This window comes from Balaenoptera acutorostrata, chromosome 19 (genome assembly GCF_949987535.1).
Source record: "Balaenoptera acutorostrata chromosome 19, mBalAcu1.1, whole genome shotgun sequence".
Classification (NCBI taxonomy): domain Eukaryota; kingdom Metazoa; phylum Chordata; class Mammalia; order Artiodactyla; family Balaenopteridae; genus Balaenoptera; species Balaenoptera acutorostrata.
Genome location: NC_080082.1, coordinates 65,526,122 through 65,545,348, shown reverse-complemented (window position 1 = coordinate 65,545,348; position 19,227 = coordinate 65,526,122). Strand labels below are relative to the sequence as shown.

At 44.1% G+C, this 19,227-nt stretch overlaps 1 protein-coding gene across 1 annotated transcript; it reads left to right on the top strand.

The window, feature by feature from the left end:
• The first annotated feature begins 9,914 nt into the window (after positions 1-9,914).
• Positions 9,915-17,635, top strand: LOC103013709 (zinc finger protein 304-like). The gene is made up of 3 exons (XM_007175440.2): positions 9,915-10,348; positions 11,686-11,812; positions 13,753-17,635. Exons 1-3 carry the CDS (start codon positions 10,316-10,318, stop codon positions 15,573-15,575), a joined length of 1,983 nt encoding a protein of 660 aa, XP_007175502.1. The 5' UTR covers positions 9,915-10,315; the 3' UTR covers positions 15,576-17,635.
• The last annotated feature ends 1,592 nt before the right edge of the window (positions 17,636-19,227 follow it).

The following is a 19,227-nucleotide window of genomic DNA, read 5'->3' as shown; positions in this document are numbered from 1 at the left end:
TAATAATCTCCCTTTTAAGAGTACATATTTTGATGTCTTGACAAATATATATGCAATTTTGTGACCACGACCACCATGAAGTGTGAAATATTTCCATTACCCCAAAATGTTCCATTATGCAGTCTTACTCCTCTCCCCAACCCCAGCTTTAAGAACCACGTATTTGTTTTCTTTCCCTGCATTGTTGCCTTTTTTTACAATATCAGATGAATGGAATCATCCTATATATGGTCTTTTTTTTCTCCACCTGGCATAATGATTTTGATATTCATTCATGCTGTTCCTTGTTTCTTCCTTTTATAGCTGAGTAGTATTTTGTTTTCTGGATATGCTACAATTCGTTCATTCATTATCCAGTTCATGGACAACTTTTCCAAGTTTTTGGCTATTGTGAATAAAACTGTCCTGAATATTTGCAACAGATATTTGGATGGAAACATTTTAACTTGTGTAAATATCTAGGAAGAGAACAGCTGTGTGCTCTGGTATATGTATATTTGCCTATAAAGGAAGCTACCGAATTGTTTTCCAAGGTGGCCGTACCAATTTGCAGTCTCACCAACAGGATATGGGAGTTCCAGTTGTTCTGCATCCTCATTAGCACTTGGGATTGTCAATCTTTCTAATTGTAGCAATTCTAGCCCGTGTGTAGTAATCTTATTGCAGTTTTTAAATGGCATTACTGGAATAACTAAGGCTATTGAGCATCTTTTCTTATGTTCATTGTTCATTCATATATCAATGGTTATTTGTCCAAATCCTTAGTTCATTTTTTTTTCTTCTTAACATTGAATTGTAAGAATTTGGGTTTTTTCTCCTTTACAGTATTCTGGATGCTAGCCCTTAATCAGATATGTGTTTTGCAAATAGAATCTCTCAGTCATTGGCTTGTCTTTCTATTGTCTTAGCAGTGTCTTTTGAAGAGTAGATATTTTAAATCTTTATGTAATCCAAAACCTATTTTTTCTTTTATGTGTTCTTCTTGTGTACTATCTATATACTTAGAGTTTGTCCAACCCAAAGTTGCAAATCTTTTGCCTTATAAAGCATTCTGTGATTTTCGTTCTTACATTGTGGTCTAAGACTTATTTTGAGTTAATGTCTCGATATGGTCTGATGTAAGGATTTCTTATTATTTTAAAACATATTTATATTTTATAACCAAGCAAATCACATATTAATTAGAAATGAGTGTTTTCTTACACCAAAATACATATACACAAAGTTTATAACAATTTGGTAATAACCAAGAACTGAAATTAATTCAAATGACAGTCATCTATAAGACGCTTACGTAATTTGTGAAATATATATTAAATGAAGAAAACCAGGGATTAAAACTATTGCTTTCGGGAATTCCCTGGCGGTCCAGTGGTTAGGATTTGGCACTTTCACTGCCGAGGGCCCGGATTCGATCCTTGGTCGGGGAATTAATGTCCTGCAAGCCACGTGGCTTGGCCAAAAAAAAAAAAAATGCACAGGTATAGCTTTGATAGTTTTGCATCACCACTGTGAGCTGAAGCCATTCTGTAGTGCTGACCACATTTCATTATCGTGCAGGCACTTCTTCATGAGTCAGTAGTTGATACAATTTTTTATTGACAGCATGTTGAGTTTTCTATTATTTGGGAAACAGAGTTGCCTCTCAAGGGCTCCTCCCTCCTCTGTCCTCTCTTAGGAGGAATTAGTTGTCTGGGCATTGGCTACAGGTATACCTGAAGATGAACTTCTGGGTCCTTGAGTGTCAAAGAAACCCTCTACTAGAGGCTGTTTCTTTCCACACCTGGGAGCTTTTCAGTATGACGCAGCACATCCAGAGACCCAGGCCTGTATCTCTCCCAAAGCAGTTGTGACATATGAGAAATGGAATATTTCCTGCCATATCAATAAACAAAGGATGTCACAGTCATCAACGATTGCAGCCCTCCAACGTGAGCCGTCAGCTGAAGAAACTCAGGGCTGAAAAGAATGCCTGCCATCTAGCAGGCATCAGACTGCAGCCACTCCCTGTGTAAGACCTGAGGAAACTCAGGATGTGTCAGGATACTGGCCCCAGATAGCTGAGGTGCATATCAAAGGAATGATTTCAGTGAGCCCAGACTCTTGCATCTTCCCATACATAGAAAAGCGCTAAATTCCTTAACTTGAGATACCTGGTTTTCTTTAATTAACAATAATCTTTTGATGTTCCTGATTACCTGTCCTTTGTTGCAAAACTCCTATATATCCTGGTTCCTCCCTCGCCTCCTTGGAGCAGTTTCACAGAGTTACCTGAAATGCTGTCTCCTGGGCTACAGTCCTCTTTTTTACCCCCAATAAATCTTAACTTGCAACTCTCAGGTTGCGGATATATATTTTAAGCCAACACATACTATCCAGAGGATGAAGGACTCTGAGGTCAGTTCTCTTCTCCCATTTCTCACCATCTGGTCTTCACTTCCGTGTTCACTAGAAGGGCCAGCTACGACCTTGCTGCTGTTTGGGCAAGAGTGATGAGACCCTGTCCTTCATTCACATGGCACATCGTGAAGAGCTGAGACATACAGGTGACTGAGATGTGAGCCCTTCCCTGGGAGCTCTTCTCACATGGAGAACACATTAACTGAAGTAGGTGCAATAAAGGAACTGTTGCTTTGACAGAAATGTGCCTGGGGACCCCAGAACTACAAGATAAAGAAGAATCGAAATATGGGGGTGTGAAGGTAGATGTGGGGGCAGCAGAGCGACCCAGGGTCTAAGAGTTTGGAGTTGGGATTGATTGGGGTTGCAGCCTGTCTCCACCATGCCTATCCCCAACCACATGACCTTGGTCATGTCACTTATCCTTGGGGTTCAGTGTTCTTGTGTGTGAAATGGGAAGATGGACATTGAACTAAAGCTTAATAAGCAAATTAGAAAGAAGCAAGAGGTTGATGCGGAGACCCCTGAATGATGCAGGACCCCCAGGCAGGGTCGGAGTTGGAGAAGAACATCTCCAGCAAAGTTAATAGCAGGTGTCAAGACAGACTGACAAGAGCATTGTCTGGTGCAGGAACCACTTGACAGTCACCGCGGCTGTAGAGGGGAGAGGGGTGGGCAGTGAGAGCAGGTCAGGGTGAGATGAGGAGTTGGGTTTTGTACTCATGCAGTTTGAGATGTGTATCGACATCTAAGAGGAAAGGTTGATCTAGTTGGATGTGCAGTCTGGAGTTCGGGGGTCATTCGGGTCTGCAGATATGTGGTGCTAGTACGTCCAGCACCAGGAACGTGTCTGACACCTGTGGTGGAGCAGTGAGGTTTATTGGTGTGCTGCAGTGTGGGTTACCACACCGTGGGAAATGTGGGGCCCTCAGTACGAAGATGTTAGGACTTTTTCTAGGCTCTGGGCTTGTGTTCAGTGATTTTCAGAAGAGTTTAAGGAAATGGAGCTTTGGTCTGAACTGGATGCTGTCAGGAAACGGGGTTGGTTTTATGATCAGATATCCTGAAACTTGTTATTTACAAGGCAGGGGAAGGCAGCGGCACTAAAGCAGCAGCTAGTGGAAGATGGAGCTGTCACTCATGTTACCCAGGAGAGGGGTCTATCTGGTTGTTTGCACAGGACTCTGGTTGTCTGCTCAGATATGATGATAGGGTGGTTTTGTCATTGTCTCATTTCATCATGGTCACTGAGTGGCCTTGACTGAGGACGGTGTTCTGTGAAAAATGAATACACAGAAACCTCCGTGAAATAGAGTCAGGAGACCAGCAGAGGGAGCTCTCATGCCTGCAACTGACAGCAGAGCCCAAAAGGAAGAAGAAAGATTCCTCTTCTTTCCTGGTAAGGACTCAGCCAATGAAAAGCCCTGGAGAAATAGCTGGCAGTCTATTTGTTTTAGTTCAACTGTATTCAGCAGGATAATCCCGGAGTTCAGAGGTGAGTGCCAGACCAGCTGCCTGGCCCCCGGGATCCCTCAGAGCTCTGCTTTCCCCCTTCCAATCACAACCCCTCCCACATAATTTAAAACTGTATACAATTTAAACCTATAATACAGATGGCTCCCTCTAGGCAAAGGGAACATCCTGTGCAAAGATGGGGGTGTGGGAGTGATCCTGGGGTACTTGAGCTACGTTTGTTTTTATTGGAGTCTAGTTGATTGACAATGTTGTGTTAGTTTCAGGTGTACAGCAAAGTGAATCAGTTATACATATACATATATCCACTCTTTTTTAGATTCTTTTCCCATATAGGCTATTGCAGAGTACTGAGTAGAGTTCCCTGTGCTATACAGCAGGTTCTTATTAGTTATCTATCCTGGAGCACCTGAGAAATTGAAAGTTCAGTGTAGGGACCTCTGAGGCCAGGGCTTGGAGACTGTGGCCCACCTGAGGGGCTGGTCATAGAGGCCTCCCAGAGGAGGTAAGTTCTGAGTTGGGACAAGCTGAGGGCACAGATATCCCAGCAGGGACCCTGTTCCAGGAGTGCCCAACTGCTTGTGGAGCCTGAGTGGCACTCAGAGTTTCCCTTATGATGATTGGGCTAGTGCAGAGCAAGGGATGTGGGTGCAGCATGGGCACATTTGTCATGGGCACCCAAAGGCAGGTACACACAGGGCACACCCAGACATGTCACGGGGCATATGTAGACTAGCATTAGACTCTACAACACTATCACACATAGGACTCCACAAAAATGAATCGGCAATGTGTAACTCGGACACATCCGTGGGACACAAAATCTTATGCAGATGCACACACAGATAATCACCGAGACACAGACAAAATAGAGAGGATATATTTATATTGACTAAAGACACACACTTACACCTAGGAAAACAAATAGACACAGACATAGAAAGACACCCAGACACATATTCACAGAAGTCCTGCACATTCCAAGAACAGTGCTCACAGGGACATGCATGGGCAACAGACAGATGCATGCATTGGCACAAACATGTACATGCAGACACAGGGGCACAGATGCAGAAAGAGTATGGAGACATCCACACAATGAAACTCCTGTGTCAAAGAGGCTACATAGGAAAACACAAGGACAGTAGAGGTGGGTACATGGAGAGAAGGGCACATGTACAGATGCAAAGGTAGACACCTTTGTACAGCCACTTTGACAGATGCAGATGTACAAATGTTCATACACGTATAGGTGTAGCCATCCAGAGAGAGACACACAAGAGCTCACTCGGTCACATACACACACATTTACACGGGCATTCCTAAATGCAGATAATCAGATCTGTACACATAAGAATGTGATGATAAATGTTTAACATCTGGTCTTGAGAAAAAAGTTGCATGTAGATTACCTAAGTTGATTACAAATTTTACTGATATAATGGATGTGTGGTGCACAATTTACAAATGATAATAATATATCCAATGGGCTCGACTGTAAATTCTACACAGCCAATTGATTCTCATACAGTGCTTTCATTAATTTCAACTTTAACTCTTTCGTGTCAAGATTTGTATTAAATTTCAACATATGTATATATTAGAACCATGCAAATCCAATTCCAAGCATATATTCATTAGAAATGAGGGCATTTTTTTCTCCAAAATATATATACGTGAAGGTTTATAACAACTTTATTGATAACAACTAAGAACTTGAAACAACCCGCCCCACCACCAATGTGAACATGCTTAAATAAACTGTGATATGGTCACAAAATGGAAGGAAACACAGTAATTAAAACTGCTTCATGCAACAATGCATGCGAATCTCAGAAAAAGGCATAGAGTGACAATGATGTAAGTCAGAGACAAAGCAGTACACATACTGTAGTGTTCTGTAGAAAAGTTAAAAAACAGGTGAACCTAATACATGGTAACAAAGAACAGAATAATGGTCACTTTGTGCAGGGCTCTTGGAATGTTCTGTGTCTTTGTATGGGTGGGGTTTTTATGGGTGTTGACATGCAAATATTTAAGCCCTTAACTTAAGATTTGTCCTCTTTATCTTATTGAAATTACACATATAGGAAAAATACAGATAAATAAAATAAATAAATACCAATGCACACCTGCAGGATAAAAAGAGCATAGCAAGATTAGAATTCCTTTATGAACCTCACAGATTGCAAATCACATCTTCTACTCAGAAGAATCCTTTATCTAAAATTTTGGATTACTCACTCTCTTTTTTAATTCAGAGTTTGACATCTTATGTATGCATTTGTGTATCGCTAATAATAGTTTTTTTTGGCCTGATTTTGAAATTTATATGAATGGAGCCATTACTGTGGTTTTCTCTACTGCAGTTTTTTGTTTTTCGTTTTTTTGTTTTTTTGTCCGCACCATGCAGCTTGCGGGGATCTTAGCTCCCTGCCCAGGGCTTGAACCAGTGTCCCCTGCAGTGGAAGCGGGGAGTCCTAACCACTGGACCGCCAGGGCATTCCCTCTCTCTTGTCAATTATCATCCTTTATTTATTTGTGATATATATCTTTAAAGCTATTAATGTCCCTATAGAATTTTATTAAACACATCTCTAAAGAATATATGGGGATGTCACTATTCGAAAAAAACGTTTACATTTTTGATTTCTTCACATTTGTGATGCATGGGTTTTTCAGTATTTTTTTTTCAGTATTTTATAACAATTTCCGAACACATTTTTGCATTTTCCATGTATCTCCGTTGTTGGTGGACATCTTGATTACATTCTTGTCTTATTCTATACAAAGTGAAGTTCTTTTTTATGGTCAGTTTATTAACAATTCTGTAAATGTTCAACTTCTACTAAATATAAACATGCTGTATCTGTATGCAGATGTCTCTGTCAGGCCAGATTTATCAATATTGGTGTGTGAATCCACTAGAACTTTAACGATTTTATATTGGCTGTTTCTACTAATTACTGAATGGCTGCTATAAAAATGCCTCATATATTCATGGATTTATATCTTTATCCTTATTATTCTGAAATTGTTACTTCATGTAATTCGAGTCAGTCTTTTAAATTAAATATACAGTTTAAAGTATCTTATCTTCTTGGTAATGCTTTTTCCCTTAAAATTAAATTTTTTCTGATATAAACACGTTTCATGTGTTTTCATATGTTAATTTTTAAATAACAAGTATATTTTCCAAAACATGTTTTATATATATTCTGCAATGTTATACTTTAGAGAGTCTTTTGTATCCATTCTATTGTTGGATTTTTTTAAAAAATAAATTTATTTATTTATTTATAGCTGTGTTGGGTCTTCGCTTCTGCGCGAGGACTTTCTCTAGCTGCGGTGAGCGGGGGCCACTCTTCATTGCGGTGCGTGGGTCTCTCACTATCGTGGCCTCTCTTGTTGCGTAGCACAAGCTCCAGACCCGCAGGCTCAGCAGTTATGGCTCACGGGCTTAGCTGCTCCACGGTATGTGGGAATCCTCCCAGACCAGGGCCCGAACCTGTGTCCCCTGCACCGGCAGGCAGACTCTCAACCACTGCGCCACCAGGGAAGCCCTGGATATTTTTAATATCAAAAATTGCTGACTGCTAATGTAAGCATTTACTTCATACTCATTTCATGTGATAGCTGATATAGTTGTGTTTAAATCATCTTCTGTGGGTGTGCTTTTCTTTGCCTCAGTTGATCTATACACTTCTTTTTTTAAAGTTTCTATTAAATATTTCTTTACATTTCAATTTTTCCTTCTTCAGATTTGCACGGTATATATTCTGATTCTGTTTATTAGTGTTTAAGCTGAAAAATGACAATGTACTTATTTAACACGGAGTGTAGCATTATTAACATCTTTGATCTTTCTCTGGAAAATATAAGAGATTTAAACATTAATTTGCTCATCTCAGCTTATGTGCTATTGAGGATATGCAAGGTAATTCCATCATTCTGTCTCCAAAAAGGAAATATTAATGTTTTATACAGATAATGAGTGGTTGTATTCATACACAAATGCACCCCTCTCCCAGATTCTCATTCCTTTTATCATCGCAGACCACTCGCCTGGGATCACTTTCTTCCAACCTTAAACATAGTTTTTAAAGTATTCGTTTTGGCTGTTTTTTTCATTAAATTTCTCACCTTTGGTCTCAAATAGTCATATTTTACTTGCTTTCTTCAAGGATGCATTTGTTGCGTATAGAAACCTGATGGCGGTTATTTCTTCCAACGGTTTCATTATGTCCTTCCACTGTGTCCCTGACACATAACTTTATACTGAGTGTGAGTGGAGGTATATGTATGTTGCAGAAGACATCACGTAGAGATACTAACTTTGCAATGCAGTCAGTGAATGGATAGAGTTTTGGATATCACGTCAGTGAGGGTATAAAAGTGTAGAATGTAAAAACAACAAACACACACACACAAAATATAAATAAATAAATAAATAAAAAGAGTGTAGAATGTAGAGAATGAATAATAAAGTGGGCATCTGGTGATCAAATCAATGGATTGTGCTAGAAAGTCACTAGGTGTTCACCAATACTGTTTCCTCCTTCTGGACACCGAAGAGGACAGGCATGTCCCAGCTTCCCTTACTTAATTTGGGACCATGCAAATGAATTTTGGCCAACTGAAATGGGCAGGAGTGATCGTGTAAAATATTTCTTTGATTTATCTTCTCATTTATGCTCCTTCTTGTGGTTGCCTCTTTGGGCCTCACTGGTTCCAGTTTTCACACCTCCCCAGGAGTTATTGATTGCTCCTTTGGGAGCTGCAGGTCCAGGTGATGGGAAGATAATGTCTTCATGAGGAGGAGGACCATGCCTGGTGACCCTGAGGCACTAGATATCAGGTTGGGCCATCTCATGATCATGCATTTATACCTGGATTTCCCTGCTCTCAGAGTTCAACGGGAAGGCAGGAGGAGTTTGAGTCTTTGTTCTTGTGAATTAGATATGAATTATGGCGTCATCTTATGAAATAAACCATGATATGAAACTATATTAATTCCACTGTCCACTTAAGCCTAAGGACAATTAGTCTTGATAGTTCTACGTTTTGAATAATATGTCCTGTAAAAATGTATCACTTTGACAATAGAGTTACCTGTAGTTTATGAAAACTTCCTGCAGCTAAAGTTAAAAAAAAAAAAAAAAAGAAACTAAAGGTATACAGGTGTGCTTTATGCAAAAATTTTAACCATTGCCTATAATGCTACTTGCTGACTCAGGGAGTGATTGTATTTTATATTTTAAAAAACATGATCAATGATTCTGCAAAGAGGAGCCTCTGATATCCTCCTATAGCTGTATGTGTGAGAACCTTGTGGAGATGATGAATAACAATAATAGCTTGTGTGTATTTAGCACCAGGTCTTGTGGTAAGCACTTTTCATTTCACTTCCCATGAGGTAGGCTGTAGTATTTTCCCATTTTAGTTGAACTTTGGGGGAGGGAAGTGGTCATGACTTTTAATGAAAGCTCCACCCGCGGTGGTTTGTGTCAGAAGGTGTAGGTTGGATCCGAGAACTTGCATTTTTAGTAAGTTCACAGTGATGCTGACCCAATTTGGGTATGAACGAATTAGAACATTTCATGTTTTTAAACGAAGACTGCACGAGAGAGGGATATTCATTGTTCAGTTTAAATCTCAGTCCCCAAAACTCGAGAGGTGAAGCAGTTCTCCCAGGATGAAAGAATGCTCCACCTGCTGGAGACGGTGGAGGACGCGGCGTTATCACAGGTGACCACGGAAATCTGGACGCGTCGCCTTTAAGAGGAGCTCTGGCCCTCCGCGACCAAATTCCTCCCCGACCTTTCTCCCTCCACCTGCCTCTGCACCGCTGTCGGGGAGAGCCAGAAAGGGTCCCGTTACCTGGTTGGATGGAGGACACAAACTCCTTTACCCAGAAGTCTGTGCCCGGCGCATCTGCGCTGCGCCAATGACAGCCCGGAAAATGGGCGTTTCCTCCCGCCCTTGCCGGCAGGGGCGGGACTTCCGGCGTCGCGGCCGTGACGTCTTCTGCTTGCGCCAGGGCTGTCTAGAGTGGCTGTGGAGGTTGGCTGGGAGGCTTGGCTGGGGTCCGCCTTCCATGTGGCTCTTCGGAAGCGAACAGGGAAGGACAGTAGAAAGGATAGGACCTCTCTCCGCGTCGTTGTTAGAATCCATGGTTCCTGTCGTGGGACGGGCCGCCTTGCGCGGAGGTGTCAGTCGGGGCTGCGCTCTTCCCGAGGCCTTCGCACCCGCCCTCCGTCCTTGTCCGCTTCCGGAGGCGGCACCCTGAGCCTGAGCGCCTTATTACAAGGGGGAGCCTGGGGCTCGGAGTGCGACAGTTGTCCCGAGGCCACTCCGCTCAGTGTGGGGTGGGGGTTCGGCTGCTCCCGCAGAGCCCGCTCCAGTCGCCAGCTTCTCGACCCGATTCTTCTCAGAGGATCCCATGGCGGCCGTGGCGCTTATGGACCGGGCTCAGGTGAGTGGAGGGTCCCTCAAGCCGTCACCGCTTCAGGTGTAGGGGATGGTGTGTTCTAGGGCTTTCAGCACTTCGCCTTCATCGCTCCCTTCTCTTGAGTATAAAGGCGGTGAAGGGCGGTCCTTGACGGTGGATATGTGGCGAGGTTCCCATTCCCAGTGTTGATGGGATGAGGCGTGAAATGGTTTCCAAGGCCCAGGAGCCAACTGGTACAAACACTTGGAGGTGAGAATGAATTAGGAGTGTTCAGGAAACCGCAGGTCTCTGTTATGTTTGGTGAGAATAGAGAGCAGGCAGTCAGGGATCAGGCCTGGAATGGCAGCCTGAGGAGCTGGGCCTCTTTTCTGATGGTGGCGGGAGCTATGGAAGGTTTGTAACAGAGAATGGAGGTGATCTGACATCGGTGTTAACAGGCTTCCTCTTGTAGCAGAGTGGAAAGATTGGGGAAGCCTGAGGGTGGGCAGGGAGACCAGGATGGAGTCTACAGCAATAGTCCAGGTGAGTGTTGTTGGCGGGTGGACCAGAGTGGTGGCAGTGGGGGTTAGAGAGGTGTATGGATTTTGTATATGTTTTTAAACTAGGGTCGTTGGAGATTTTCTGATGAGACATAGTGAGATTCTGGGACTCTTCACCTGTCCCTCCCCCCTGCACTTGAGTCTGGGTGCTTTAAAGGAGGGGTCCTTTCTAACCCAGCATCCTAAATCTAGATCGAGAGTTATATGAAGAGGTTCCTGCTTCTGGCAGCCAATAGGATGAGGACTGGAAGGGTGTATTAGACCCAGGAACAGCATGTGTAAATGCTTGGAGGTAAGGTTGAGTTGGGAGTCCTTAGGCACCTGGGTGGCAGTGATACCTGTCATAAAGACATATGAGTACTTCCTGGATACTGTATGCAGAGTGGCTTCAGGAGTGGGGGTTGCCTTGGAGGTGCATATGGTGTGGATCAGAAGGTTGTCAGTGTTAATGGGGTGTGGTCCCGATATGACAAAGGTGTGGTTCAGAGTGACGTACATGTTGGGAGGAGTGTGGACTGATGGCCTCAAAGTTGTGTCTGGGTGGCATGTTCTGGAGGATGCCAGCAGGAGAGTGTTTGGTGCCCCTCATACAAGACCCATAGCTTACATAATATATTAATATATCTGCTCAGTTGCCTGGTTCTGTTCTGGGCTGCACACAGCGATCAGAGGGACAGGAGAGAGCAGGCAATAGTGGTATTAAGGCCTAGTTTCGCCTCTGAATTGGGCAGCTGGGGAGGATAGGGACCAGGGGGTGGGTAGGTTAATGGGTAGACTGGGGAGTCCTGTTGTCTGTGAGCTCAACTGTCCCCTTCGTGGCAGGGCTGTGTGACCTTCGAGGATGCATTTGTGTACTTCTCCCGGGAGGAGTGGGAGCTCCTTGAGGAATCTCAGAGACTCCTGTACCGTGACGTGATGCTGGAGAACTTTGCACTTGTGGCCTCTCTGGGTAAGTCCCTGTTTCAGTAATCTATTGGTACATGGCAAATTACTCCAAAAGTTAGTGACTTAAAACAATTAAAATGCGTTATGTAACTTTTAGTGTAACAGGAACCTTTCTCGTCACAGCTTACCTGGGTGCTTTTGGCTCAGGGTCTCTCATGAGGTTTCAGTCAAGCTGTCAGCCAAACCTGTGTTCTCATCTGAAGGCGATTCTCAGGAAGAATCCACTTACAAACTCACTCATGTTTTGTGTTTCCAAGATGTAGTTTCTTGCAGCTTGTTGAACTGTGAGCGTTAGTTCCTCACTGGCTGTTGGTCAGAGGCCTCCCTCGGTTCCTTGTCATGGTGGCCTTTCTGTAGTGCACCTCGTAACGTGGAAGGTGCCTTCTCTGAGCAAGTGCGCAAGAGAGAATGTTCAGGATGATGGCTGGTCTTTTTCTACCCTGATCTGGAGAAAATGATCCCGTAATTTTTGCCCTATTCTGTTCCTTAGAAATGGGTCAATCAGTCCACCCTACGGTCAAGGGAAGCGGCCTACACAGGGGCGGGAATACTGGGAGGTAGGCATTCTTGGGGGCCATCGGAGAAGCTGCCTTCCACAGGCCCTCATGCCCGCTCCAGTGTCCTTGGGGTTTGCTTTTTCCCCACTTCCTTTGGGGCAGCTCTTTCAGTCCAGCCAGATCAGTGAATCTTCTCCTTCCCTTCTTTGGTTCCCAGAGTAGGTGCTTTGGGTGCCAAGGCTGGGCCGTGTGTGGTGTCCCCTCCCTTGCTGAGCAGTCCCGACACCTATGCCCGAAGCCTTTCAGGATCGGGTTAGGAGTTCAGGGCTCTTTCAGTCTGCTTCACAGATTCTGCCTGGCTTGGGCACTTCCAGATCCATGATGCTTCTGTGTCCATGTTCTGCCCCCATCCTCTGGCTGAGATTTCCTGGGGCATGACTATGCCAGGAATTGTAGGTACTGACATGGTCACTGCTTGTGGAAGGCACAGGGATGTTCCGCCAAATCATCCTTCGGGTTTTTTTGTTTTGTTTTGTTTTGTTCTTTTTTTTGTGGGATGGGTCTATCTAGGCCCCTCATCTGCTCTGGTTTGTTTTGTTTTTTCTTGGAGTATAGTTGATTCATAATGTTGTGTTAGTTTCCCCTATTTTTTTTTTTTTTTACAACTTCCATCTTCCGGATCCCATGTAGTTGCCCAGGTGGAGAGGGGCGGGAAGCCCCGGGTGCCTGACAGGGAGCCCTGACTCCAGCCACAGTGAGAGAGGCCAGAGAGGGCCTGGCCCTGCCGCATGGGAGCTGAAAGAGAGCCATCTTAGGGCTGGGTTCACATCGTACCGTCAACCTGCTTTGTGTTCACCAGTGTTTTCTTGCCAAGGCACATAGCAGTACCTCACTTCTTCCTTTCCTTCCCCATTCTTGGCACTTGACGTTTCTCTTCTGTCTTCCATCCCTTGGCTGTTTCCCCACCTCTCTGGCCTCCATGTCTCTCACTCATTCTCCTCTTCTCCGTCTGCAGTGCTCTGCAACATTGGCTACTGTAATGTGTCATGAGTTGTGCACATATCCATATGTAGTCTTTAAGAACCAGCTAGTTACTTGCAATCAGATTTTCCTGGGCTTGGACACAGCCTTCTGCACAGAGGTCACCTGACACCAGCAGCTGAGGCCATGCTGAAACCCTTTTGTAGAGGAGTAAGTTGGAGACCTCGCCACTACTTCTGGTACTGTCCACCATCATTGTGTCTTAACCAAGCGTTAGAGTTCCTCCGTACTGTGATGTTTAGAGGCCCAGGACTAAAATGGGCCCTTCCTCACCCTGATCCTGGCTCCCTCATCCTGCCAAAAGCCAGTGGACTCATTCATTGGTGTGTCACACATACATATGTGATGGAGTTGCTGCTTCCCACCAAAGTCAACATGTCCTTCACTAGCATTTCTTTGCTTTCAGGTTGTTGGTGTGAATCAGACAATGAGGAGTCCCCTTCTGAGCAGAGCATTTTTGTAGGAGTGTCAGAGATCAGGACTCCTGAGTCATGTCCATTTATCCAGAAAGCCCACCCATGTGAGATATGTGACCCACTCTTGAAAGACATTTTGCACCTGGCTGAACACCAGGGATCATGCCCTGCACAGAAACGGTACACATGTGACCCCTGTGGGCGAGGATTCCTGTTCAGTGAAAACTTTTATCAGCATCAGAAGCAATATAGTGGGAAGAATCCCGTCAGAAGGGATGATGATGGGGCCTCACTTGTGAAGAGCTGTGCTGTCCACATGTTAGGGAGACCTTTTACTTGCAGGGAGGAAGGGATGGACTTGCCGGATAGCTCTGGCCTCTTCCAGCACCGAAGTACTCACAGTGGAATGAGTCCATGCAGAAGGGCTGAGTTCGTGGAGCCTTTTCCACAAAGCTCCAGACTCGGGCGACACCAGGGAGACCATGATGAACTGATGCTTCTCAATTGCAGTGACAATGGAAAAGCCTTCCTGAACACCTTCACTCTCCTTGACAACCAGATAACTCAGGCTGAATTGCGAGCTTTTAGGTGCCTACCATGTGGAAATCTGTCCAAGGAGAAATCGGCTCTTATTCATCACAATAAAATTCATAGTGGAGAAATATCACATGTGTGTAAGGAGTGTGGAAAGGCCTTCATTCACCTGTCTCACCTAAAAACCCACCAGAAATTTCACACTGGAAAACGACAGTATACATGTAGTGAATGTGGAAAAGCTTACAGCAGAAGCTCCCACCTTGTTCAGCACCAGAGAATTCACACCGGAGAAAGGCCTTATGAGTGCAGCGAATGTGGAAAAGCTTTTAGCCGCAAAAACACACTTGTTCAGCACCAGAGAGTTCACACTGGAGAAAGGTCTTATGACTGCAGTGAATGTGGAAAAGCCTACAGCAGAAGCTCCCACCTTGTGCAGCACCAGAGAATTCACACTGGAGAAAGGCCTTATGAGTGCAGTGAATGTGGGAAATTCTTTAGCCAAAGCTCTCACCTTATTGAGCACTGGAGAATTCACACTGGGGCAAGGCCTTACGAGTGCATAGAATGTGGAAAATTCTTTAGCCATAACTCCAGCCTCATTAAACATAGGAGAGTCCACACAGGAGCAAGGTCTTATGTGTGTGGCAAATGTGGGAAGGCTTTTGGCTGCAAAGACACACTTGTTCAGCACCAGATAATTCACACTGGAGCAAGGCCTTATGAGTGCAGCGAGTGTGGAAAGGCCTTCAGCCGTAAAGACACGCTTGTACAGCACCAGAAAATCCACACCGGAGAAAGGCCTTATGAGTGCAGCGAATGTGGAAAATTCTTTAGCCATAGCTACAACCTCATTGTGCATCAGAGAATTCACACTGGAGCAAAGCCTTATGAGTGCAGTGAATGTGGGAAATGCTTTAGCCACAACTCCAGCCTCACTTTACACCAGAGGGTTCACAGTGGAGCAAGGCCTTATGTGTGTAGTGAATGTGGGAAAGCCTACATTAGTAGCTCCCACCTTGTTCAGCACAAGAAAGTACACACTGGAGTGAGGCCTTATGAGTGCAGTGAATGTGGGAAATTCTTTAGCCGCAATTCTAGCCTCATCCTTCACCAGAGGGTTCACACTGGAGAGAAGCCTTACGTGTGCAGTGAATGTGGGAAAGCCTATAGCAGAAGCTCCCATCTTTTTCGGCACCAGAAAGTTCACACTGGCGAAGGGCCTCATGAATGCTACATCTTTGGTGGCCCTTTAGCTGCATCTGTTACACTTGTTTAGCAGCCAGAAAGTTCACACTAGAGAAAGGCCTTATGAATGCAGAAAATGTGCTGTATCCTTGTTCAAGGTATGAGGACTCACACCAGAGAAGAGCTCTGTGAGTGCCCTTTGTGAGGGAGCCAGCAGGTCAACCTTGTACAATCGTACATCCACCCCGGGGAGATTCCCGACAAGTACCACGTAGGTGAGAAGCTCTCATGAGGTGCATTGCACTTCCTCAACTGTCCAGGGCTCTTGTCAGTTATATCACTGCCAGTGCCTGTGGTGGAAGACATCTCATTGCTGTTAAGTTTACACGGTGTCTGTCAGTTACTCCAATATGCTCAGGAAAGGTGGACCCCTGTGCTGTCTCTCCTGATCCCTTGAGGGGATCGTGAATGTTCTGAGTGTATTGAAGATCCTCATTTCCTTCCCCATGACGGGGTTCTGAGTGACCATGATCTATCTCTGGCTGAAAGGATCTGAACTGGAATCTGCTGGTGATTACCAGACAAGATTTCCCTTCTTCCTTGACAATGTTGACTGTAACATGATAGCTGTGACTTATTTATCCTGCTTTCAAGTCACCCAACTTTGGAACTCCCTGCCCCATGCTACTCTGGTTTGTGCAGTGATAAAGGCCTGCTGTGGCAGTTCTTACTCTTGGGAGGTCAGTTCACTGTGTCTAATGGATTGAGAATAAATTGGGTTTCGCCAGCCTGAAGGGAGGAACACCTTTTGTTGGCACCAACTTTATGTGCCTCAGAAGGAACAGTAGGATGGCAGAGAACACCTCTCAGTCTAGTTTCGCCTAGTTTGCATTGTTGCCCAAGGCTTGCTAGAAAAGACTGAAGAGCTTTGTGCACCTAATCCTGTGGCCTAGAAGTCAGGATTTCCTGTGAGCCCAGAGTTCATTCTGAGGAGGGCACAGTTGGTGTGGAAATCTCCAGTGCTTGTGGAAGCAACATGAATTGGGTCCTTTGTTTCTAGGGAATGTCCCATATTCCCCAGCACTTTTGAGGGATTTCTGTCTCCTGGACCTGTACAGGAGCCAGTCCCTGATGTCCAGAATCCCATAGGCAAGTATCATTGACTTGGAAGGCTTTAGTCTTTTAGGGCAACATGGGAATCATAGTTAGTACAGAAACACTGAGATAATGGAGTGGGGATGACTGTAGCTAGTGAGAGGATGTGTGCCTATTCTAACGGAGGCATCTGTGAATGTCCATGTGATTTTGGCTGTATGGCATGAACGGTACAGAAATTCTAAGGATCTTCAGACATCTGAGTCTCCTGTGGCCAGCGCACTGTCACAGTAAATAAAGGTTTGCAGATTTCTGTACGTCCCTCGGCTGTTGATGTTATGGCCATCACAGGCACAGGTAGGAACCCCAGCACTGACAAAAGGGAGATCCAGGGATCGGGCTTCTCTGACCCAGCCAACATTCCTAGTGACAGTAGTTGATGTGGACTTCATTGCTCTCCAGTTTTTGCTGATATTGAGGCAGGGCTTATCTCCCTAAATTGTGGGGAGAGGGATATGGTAGAACCAGAACAGTTGCCAGATGTGACTTTCCAAGAGGAATGGTAAATATGGATTTTTATGGGGAACATTTAGTTCTTAACATCTTTATTGAGGTATTGTGACATGAAATAAAATGAATATATGTAAAGTGTAAAGCGTGTTATGTTTCACCATGTGTGTATATACTGATGAGACCACACAATCAAGATAATGGAGATATCCCACACAACCTAAATATTCCTTGTGTCCCTTTATAATCCTTTCCTTCCAGTCCTTTCTAACCCCCTTTCTCACAATTCACAAGTAATAGCAAGCACTTTCTAGAATTTCATATAAACAGAATCATATGGTATATACTTTCTGGGGAGTGGGACTCTGGCATTTTTCACTAACTATTTTGAGATTAATCCATCTTGTTGCATGTATCAATTGTTTGTATTGTTGAGAATTATTCCATTGTATAGATATACCACATTTGTTTTTTATCTATTCACCTGTTAGTGGATGTTTGGGTTTCCAATTTTTGACTGTTACAAATAAAGCTCCTATGAAGATTCGTGTATAAGTTATTACTGAATAACATTCCATTGTATGGCTATACCAGTTTGTTTATCCATTCACTGACTGAGGGACATCTTGATTGCTTCCAAGTTTTAGCACTTATCAATAAACCTGCATTATGCATTGTGTGTAGGTTTTGTGTGGGTATAAGTTTTCAATTCGTTTGGGTTCAAGCCAAGGAGCATGATTTACTGGGTCATATAGTAAGAGTATGTTTAGTTTTGTAAGAAACACTCTTCCAAAGTGGCTCTCATTCTGCACTCCCACCAGCAGTGGGTGAGTGTTCCTGTTGCTCCATATCCTCGTCAGCATTTGATGTTGTCAGTGTTTTGGATTTTTGCCATTCACATAGGTGTGTAGTAATAGTATATTGTTGTTGCTTTCATTTGCAATTCCCTAATGATATATGATGAATGTCTTCATATTCTTTTTTTTTAAATAAGTCTTTGATGGCTAGCTTTTTTTTTTTTTTTTTTTTTTTTTTTTGGCTGCATCAGGTCTTAGTTGCGGCACGTGGAATCTTTTCTGGCGGTGCACAGGTTCTTCGCTGTGGTGCATGGGCTTCTCTCTAGTTGTGACGTGTGGGTTTTCTCTGTCTAGTTGTGGCATGTGGGCTCCAGGGTGCGTGGGCTCTGTAGTTTGAAGCACGGGGGCTCTCTTGTTGAAGTGCGTGAGCTCAGTTGTTGTGGCGTGCAGGCTTAGTTGCCCCGCAGCATGTGGGATCTTAGTTCCCTGACCAGGGATCAAACCCATGTCCCCTGCATCGGAAGGCAGATTCTTTATCACTGGACCACCAGGGAAGTCCCTCTTCATATTCTTTTAACAGTGTCTTTTGCAGAGCAGAAATTTTAAATTTTAGTCAAGTCCAGATTACTAAGTTTTCCTTTCATGGATTGTGTTTGTGGTGTTGTATCTAAAAAGTGAATGCCAAACCCAAGGTAACTTACATCATCTCCTGTGTTATCTTCGAGGTGTTTTATAGTTTTGAGAAAATATTTGTAAAAGGTATAAGATGTGTGTCTGGATCACTTTTTTTTTTTGGCTGTGCTGCACAGTTTGCGGGATCTTATTTCCCCTACCAGATATCAAACCCATGCCCCCTGCAGTGGAAACAGGGAGCCCTAACCACTGGACCACCAGGGAATTCCCTGGATCACTTTTTTATTGTTTGTTTATTTGTTTTATAAACAGAATACATAATTTATTACCGATTTTACTATCTCTTAGCATTTTTTTTGTTTAATTAATTTTATTTTGGCTCGCTGGGTCTTCACTGTGGCGTGCAGGCTTCTCTAGTTGCAGTGCGCAGGCTCAATTGCGGTATGTGGGATCTTAGTTCCCCTACTGGGACCGCTGCATTGGGAGCATGGAGTCTTTTTTTTTTTTTTTAATAAATTTATTTATTTATTTATTTATTTATATTTTTGTCTGTGTTGGGTCTTCATTGCTGCGTGCAGGCTTTCTCTAGTTGTGGCGAACGGGGGCTACTCTTCATTGCGGTGTGGGGGCTTCTCATTGTGGTGGTTTCTCTTGTTGTGGAGCACAGGCTCTAGGCGCACTGGCTTCAGTAGCTGTGGCACACGGGCT

What these genes read in the sequence shown, in the direction of transcription:
- LOC103013709 (XM_007175440.2), top strand. Translation starts at nt 10,316, where the DNA reads ATGGCGGCCGTGGCGCTTATGGACCGGGCTCAG. An exon ending in CGCTTATGGACCGGGCTCAG is followed by an intron (nt 10,349 to 11,685) that starts GTGAGTGGAGGG and finishes CCTTCGTGGCAG; the next exon opens with GGCTGTGTGACCTTCGAGGA. An exon ending in TGCACTTGTGGCCTCTCTGG is followed by an intron (nt 11,813 to 13,752) that starts GTAAGTCCCTGT and finishes CTTTGCTTTCAG; the next exon opens with GTTGTTGGTGTGAATCAGAC.